The 7,626-nt window shown below is 43.7% G+C and overlaps 1 protein-coding gene across 11 annotated transcripts in view; it reads right to left on the bottom strand.

The window, feature by feature from the left end:
• Positions 1–7,626, bottom strand: part of FGGY (FGGY carbohydrate kinase domain containing) — a 427,457-nt gene that overhangs the window by 72,498 nt on the left and 347,333 nt on the right. For all 11 annotated transcript variants that reach the window (XM_040470413.1, XM_040470412.1, XM_040470410.1 and 8 more), the window contains one exon: positions 7,098–7,192. In XM_040470413.1, coding sequence (XP_040326347.1) covers positions 7,098–7,192 — 95 coding nt within the window. The remainder of the gene's footprint in view (positions 1–7,097; positions 7,193–7,626) is intronic.

The raw sequence follows: 7,626 nt of genomic DNA, 5'->3' as shown, positions 1-7,626 counted from the left end.
GAGCCAAACAGGGTACACTTCTTAATTTTATTTCTATATTTGATACTCAACTAAGCAGTGATGACAAATGTGGGCTGCTGATAATTTCTATAAAGCAGGCTACCCTGTGAAGCCAGCGGCACTGCCGTGTTGGAATCTAGACCTTTCCTGGGCAAGGTATATGTATTTACTGGGATACTGTTTGATGGAATAAAACGAATATTCGCTTTGTATCAAGTAAGGTTTGACTATGCCTCCAGGTTTCAGAGTCTTTGTCTGCAGAGCGGGGCCTGCAGAATTCAAATGTTTTGACTTTTATATCCATGATTCCATTCTGCAAAGTAGATTGGAAGAGGAGATTCACAATTAATCAGAACCTGAATTTGTTGCTTTTCTGAGAGGGAATGATTCTCAAAAAGATAAGAATGTACTGTTAACCAGGTGTGGCAATAGTATAATGAATGTTAGGGCCAGCATCACATTCTTAATTTAATCCTTCTTTAAACTACTAATTCTCATTCCAGGATTTTCTGTTGACTTTCTATGAGGCACTGACATATGGGACAGGACACTCAGAAAATTCAATCAGAAATCTGAATCTATTTAATTAGAAACCAGGATCTCATATCTCCAGAAACACATGCTTAAGCAGCAAAGGGCAAAAGGCTACTAAAGAAAGTTGATAATATCAGGACCATATGTGAAATGAATAGGATTATAAAAGGCCTGGGGATGAAAGCTAAATGGAACTAAAATTCACAGCAAAAGACTCATCCTACACACAAGAAATGGGAGCCCTGAATTTTCATCCACCACTGGTGGGAGTACAAAGCGTTACTATGTATCAGAATTCTAAAAGCTGGGAAACTTTCTGATGAAACAAATGTATCTCCCTAATTTATTTTATGGAAATAATTTAGGGTATCTGCAAAAATTTAGCTACAGAGATGTTAGCTGCAACATTCTTTAAAACAATGGAGACAACACATACATTCAAAACGAGGGGATTGGTGAAATAAACCATGGTCTATCCTGTGCGTATAAAATTACGCAACCCATAAAAATAACAATGTTTACTACCTATTTTGGGGTGGGAAAAAAAGCTACAAAACACTGCATTGTATGAACACATTATTGTAATTAAAAAAAAATGTAAAGTGGTTTAAAAGTATGTACAAAAAGGGGTGTCTGAGTGGCTCAGTCAGTTAAACATCTGACTTCAGCTCCGGTCGTGATCTCATGGTTCAGGTCATGATCTCACGGCTCTTGAGTTTAAGCCCCAAGTCAGGCTCTGTGCTGACAGCTCAGAGCCTGGAGCCTACTTCGGATTTCGTGTCTCCCTCTCTCTCTCAAAAATAAATAAAAATTAAAAAAAAATTTTTAAGTATGTAAAAAAATACTAAAAGTATAGAAACCAGAATCTTCAATACTGGCTATTTTAGGGCAGTAAGATCAGTGTTTTTGTACTTTTCTTTCAGCGTAACTGAACTTTCTTATTTTTTTCCCCCTCCATGAACATGAATAATTAGTTGTAGTCCAGGAAAATAAAAAGAAAACAAAAGCAAATTAAGATTGAATGTGCCAAGAAATAGGATGGTTTCCTATTTCTGAACATCCACGATATAGCAGTCTTTCCAAACCTCCAGAAACTAACATCACCATAATCAGCTTTACTTTGTAAAATGTAATAGCCCTAAAAATCACAGAAAGTTGACTCCCACAACATAAAACAGAATGGAGGTGCATTGTACCGTGTATGAAGTCACAGGCTGTGAGGCACCTAATAGGTGATGAATATAATCGGCTCTAAATGAAGTGTACTTTGTGGAAAAGAATAGAAGGAGAAGCTTCAGCTAGGTGGTGAGCCTGTTTGCAAGGACTGACCTCGAGGGCGTGCCACTGCGGTCAGTGTGGATAGCTTCTCTTGTGGGCACACGTTACAGAAAGGGTGAGTAGTCACGCGTCTCAACAGGCCACTTACACGTAGTGGTCTGCAAGACACGGGAGTCTGTCTGGAACGTGACAAGGAAAGCTAATGGTGGGAACACACGGAGTCCATGGTTTACAGAGGCGGCAGCCCTCGCACGGTGGGAGGAAGAAAGGTTTTGATTAATTGGTGGATTCCAAGGGCTTATTTTCTTTATACCGGTACGTGCCTTACATTGATTGGGGAATTCATTTTCATGTCTTGTCACAGCCTCCTTCTGCTGCCTTTTGCTTCCTCTACTTCGGGGCAGAGGGGCAGAGGGGAAGGTGTCACTCCTGGAATTAAAGCTGGTGTCACAGAAAGAGATCCGGAACCAAAAAACAAACAGACCCTGTCTTTTAAGATAAGAAATTACAGACAGCGAATGATATCTGCAGGGGCCTAAAGGATGCGGAAAGTGGAAAGGGATCTTGTATCTCTGCCTCTTCGCCATTTTGCCTGAGTTGTCTTTCAAGGCATCTTGAAACTGGTTTCTTGTTTTATGTATCCTTTGCATGTCTTAGAACCTCTCTACCATCTGTGCTTGGATAATGTAAGTACGTTGTTAGTTCAGAAACGTATTTTTTCCAGTTTGTTATTTTTCCAGGGCCTGGGAGGCTACAGAAGGGTGCTGGGATGATCCCAACTTTCTAATCATAATTATGTGCTTTCTAGGACACTCAGAATTAGAGAATCTCTTTGGAGTGCATGGACAGCCAAGGGAGTGAGGTGACTTTTGGCGGATCAGGAGTGGTCAGATGGGAAGGTCACAGAGGTCAAGGCTGTGTGGATTCCATACTGCAGTGAATAAAAGGAGGAAGGAAGACTTCCTCTTGCGATCCCTCCCACTTACCCAACAGTATAACTTCTACCATGAACGCAGCATCTCTGTGGCTTGAGTCCCTCTTCCTGATTGAGCTGCAGATACGAAGATGACTGTACCACGACGCTTGTCAATACTTTCTATTGGAGACAGAGTCTGGAACACTACTTACATGGAGAACACCATTTCTGGAGAGACGCAACCCTTTAAGATATTAGTAGTTGTTCTATTCTCTAATGCAGATGGATGGCTAGATCAGTACCCTCTGTGAGATCCTCATTTGAAAGGGGAACAGCAGGAAGCTTTCGATGTCAAAGGGAGAGGAGGGCAGGCAAGAAGCAGTGAAGAGAGGGAGAGAGAGAGAGAGACTCTGATGGTAACAGAAACCAATAAAAGAACAGGAAGTGGAGGCTAGGCATTGTTGGTGGGTCCAAAATTTGAAATAGCAGTGGACCTCATACTTGACTAATTTCTCCCCTAACATCCCACCAGACCATTCTATCCCCTAGCCCTCTCCATCTGACAAAACTTCCCCCAGAACTGAAATACAGAGAGAGGTTTGCAGTGTTTGTAAGGAAAGCTTGCGACTCTAAATCCTTCGAACATGTTCGGATCACCACAGGGAAGCATAGGGCTCTACCCCTGGCTGAAGACACCCACTCACGGGCCCAGGAAATCAGGAAACCCCATCTCTTCAGGCATGTAGGCCTCTTTCCTAGGTGTAGTCCAGGTCCTCTGGACTCTTCCTAGTCTTTCATTCGTCTGGAAGAGAGGACTCTGGCTGAGTCTACCAAAGTCTGCATCCCGTGGTAGAGTCAAGTGAAATCCTTCCTCCGACCACCGAATGTGTGGTCTATGGAAAGAGAAAGCTGCTGTCGGGAATCGCTCAGCTTTCTTAAAGGAAGGAGTAGCAGGCACCTTGAAGACCAAGTAGGATCTTTGAAGTTCAAAGAAAAAAGTATATTGAAGTTCAGGTTGAATAATACAAATCAGAGGGAGAAAGCAATTCTGTTTCGCATCAACTTGCCAGAATCCTGAGCTCATCCCCAGGCCTGGGGCACAGAAGTGGCTGTCTCTTCTTTGGAGAGGGGTGAATGAAGCCACATCCACATGTGTTTACATTTCCAAAGCAGTTTGATCATCATTATAGCAATGTTGATAATTACACTTGGGGCTCATGTAGGTCCTTAGAGGTTCCAAAGGCTCTTTATCTCAACAGCCCCACATGAGTGGCAATTCTCTAAATATTTTGTAAAAAGGAAATACACAAATACAGCAAGTACCTGGAGAGGCCAGGTGCCACTGACTGAAGATATACAACAAGCAAGCACAGAGGTCAAGACCACGGGATTCTCTTGGGCAATGGAATGACAGGTGAGCTTCCAGGGCTCCCTCAACTGGGGGCTCTCTTTACTAGATTACAGCGTCTTCTAGAAATTACTGTCAGGAGGGGCACATATTTCCTCGGGCTTAATAGAAGAGATGAGCCTGTCTTTAGAATGCTGTGAGACTTGCAGCTACACTCGAATCACCAATTCCAATACTCGATGCACTCTACCTGAGATTCTGTTCCAGAAGATGAACGGAAAGTCTCATGCAGTGATGATGTGTCAGTGTGGCATGAAGGTTAAGACTTTCCACTTAGGGAAAGATGTGAGTGGAATCGTCTTGGAGCTAGAAACTCCAGGTTTGACCAAGATATCACTGAGGCACCCTGAGTCACGGTATGGAGTATCTGATGAAGCAGGCCTATCTACTGCACACTACTCTTCATTTGAGCTGTAGACTATCTCCTGAGTTGCGACCAATGGGGCATTTCTTTTCAGAAGATACACTACTAAACACTCATGAAGCCACAAACTATTCTGAACACAAAAAAGAAAAAAAAAAGTCGAAAGAAGTAGAAAAAGAATGATAATCAGGATGGGACAGAGATCCAGAGTGCCTTAGTTTCAATTCCTCTTCTGCCCTTTATTAACTGTGGCCTTGAGCAAATGGAAACCTCTCTAGGCTTTGGCTTCCTCATAAACAACACGAGGATGGAAACAGGGACACTGTCAAAATTAAAGGACGTTTTTTTGTCCGCTCCTCCTGCCATACAAAATACCATAGATTGGGTATTCAGACAAGAGACATTTATTTTCTAACAGTTCAGGAAGCTGGAAGTCTAAGATTAAGGTGCTAACCTGGTCAGATTCTGCTGAGGACCTTCTTCCTGATTTGCAGACAGCCACCTTTCTGTTGTGTCCTCCCAGGGCAGAGAGAGAAAACACAAGCTCTCTGGTGTCTCTCCTTATAAGGGCACTAATCCCATCATGGGGATCCCACCCTCATGGTTTCATCTAATCCCAACTACCTCCCCAAAGGCCCAATTTCCAAATACCAACATATGGGGGATTTGGGGCCTCAACATATAACACAGGAGGGGACACGTTCAGTTTATAATACGATGTAAACCAACGCAGGGCCTCAGGGAGCATCTCTACTGCTTTGCTTTCGCTACCGTTTGTCCCAGGAATGGCATCTAGTTGTGAGAACACCTCCATAAACAGATGCAATAAAATAATAATTGAGATTTCAACAAGAAAGAAAGAAAGAAAGAAAGAAAGAAAGAAAGAAAGAAAGAAAGAAAGAAACCCCACGCAAATGTTTTGGAGAGAGTACCAGAAAATCCAGAAATCCTTGAGAATTCAGTTGCACTGTCTTCGATAAAAAACTTCAGCTAAAGCGTAGTTAGCATTCACAAGTGGATTCAATTCCTTAGGAGCGATATTTCAGACATCAGTTCCAAAGGCTTGGCCAGTGTGCAGTGAACCACGCTTCTCAAAATGCGGTACGGATGGTGGAATCAGACTTTTGTGTCTGTGTTTCTAACAGTGTACCCTTCAGTTCTTTTTTTTTTTTTTTTTAATTTTTTTTTTCAACGTTTATTTATTTTTGGGACAGAGAGAGACAGAGCATGAATGGGGGAGGGGCAGAGAGAGAGGGAGACACAGAATCGGAAACAGGCTCCAGGCTCTGAGCCATCAGCCCAGAGCCCGACGTGGGGCTCGAACTCACAGACCGTGAGATCGTGACCTGGCTGAAGTCGGACACTTAACTGACTGTGCCATCCAGGCGCCCCAGTGTACCCTTCAGTTCTGTCACCTTTTTGGATCTCTGTTGCTTAACCTCTGCTGCCCGTGTAGGTAACAGGTGTCTGGAAGATCACAGGAAGATCCCCTAGCACAGCTCTTCGAACATAAAAGGGTCGCGATAAATAGCGCTCTTGTTACTGGGTCACTGGTGTGAAACCCGGCTTCTCATCCTGACCTGGAGACCTTGGACAAGTCATTTAAGCTCTCCGAACAAACATTTCTTGAACTCTCAGGGGAGGCTGGGGAGCCAGACTTCTTGGTTCTGACGTTCACTAGCTGTTTCAACTGAGGCCAAGTCACTTCACTTCTTCATGCCTCAGCTTCTTCGACTATACACTGGGAATAATGGGATTAAGCGTGCATTCCCGACACAGAGAAAGAACTCGTAATGTGCTCCTGATGATTATTGCAGAGAAAGAAATGGAGGAAACAGCAGAGTGGTCAGGGCACAGAGCTAGGAGGTAGACAAGGCAGGACTGGATATTTAACCACTCAAAATCTCTCCATAGAACCTATGTGTGAAATGTCTTTTGCAATTTGGTGGCAGGAAAAGCCTTGTCTCCCACAAGAAACTAATGTTTCCTCTTTTTGAAAATAAGAATTATGCAACTTATCATGTGTTCATTTTTGTCTTGGCTGCCAGGAAGCTCAGAGTGCAGTTGTGTGCTCCGTCACGGAGCCCAAGTTATTTCCTTTTTCCTATATCTTTGTTCCTTATTTTCCCTTTTAATTCTTTTTTTTTTTTTAAGCTAACGTTTTCATTTGTGCCTCTTATTGTCAGAATCCTCAAAATTATTTGGAAAGTGGTACATGAAGATGAAATAAACAAATATAAATCTGAAATGTACACGGAACACTTAAGTTTTAAAACTTATCTGTTTCATTTGCTACCAAAAAAAAAAAAAAGTCGAGGGGAAATTAAAAGAAATCATTTAAGAGCTATTTTAAAGGAGAGGAAAAAAAAAAAAAAACCTAACAGGAAAACAGAATGACCAACACTAACGGAGGCCAAGTCAAATGAAAACTGCAATAAATATGTCTGAGGCTAGAAGTGTTTGTGCTTTCCCTGGCTGGAACCTATCATTTCTTAATTATATCCTCCGTGTGTTTTGCAAGATGTGAGCTGCTGTCAAGAGGAAGAACAGCCTTAGACAGGGGAGGAGCCACGGCCCGCCCCTCGGCCCTCACATACCTGTACAGAAGCGAAGTCCCCCGAGGCACAGGCACCCAGAATAGCAGCGCCCACAAGAACAGACTCCACCTCTTGCGACAGGACCACAGGCATGCCTGCACAGGACAAGGCCACACCTTGGTTAGGGAGCAGGGCCGGGGACGGTGAGGGGAGACGGCAAGCAGCCCCAGCAACAGAAACACCTAACGTGATGTGACGTGAAGGCAGCAGCGGGCACCCTCTCCCCATCCCCCACAGTTCTCTGCTCCTGATTCTAAAGCAGTTTACAGCCCGTGCCTACTGCTGCAGCAGCCAGGAGCCCCAAGGGACCCAGCACTCATGAGACCTTTTTGCCCCAATTTCCCAGGCTTCTGCTAGCTACTACCTGCCATTGGTTCAAGCTCCCTTCAACAAACATTTGTTGACTGCTTTGCTGGGCCCAGCAAATATGGAGATGAACCTCCATCCTGCTATTCAGGTCTCCAAGGGGAGGTGGATGAGAAAGAGATTAAGGCCGCACCGGGGGGGTGGTTCTCTTAACTGAGATGCG

The sequence above is a fragment of the Herpailurus yagouaroundi genome, unplaced genomic scaffold (genome assembly GCF_014898765.1).
Source record: "Herpailurus yagouaroundi ecotype Mexico unplaced genomic scaffold, PumYag 77, whole genome shotgun sequence".
In the NCBI taxonomy this organism is placed as follows: Eukaryota; Metazoa; Chordata; class Mammalia; order Carnivora; family Felidae; genus Herpailurus; species Herpailurus yagouaroundi.
The sequence above is the reverse complement of the archived record's forward strand: the minus strand, read 5'-3'. Positions and strand labels throughout refer to the sequence as shown.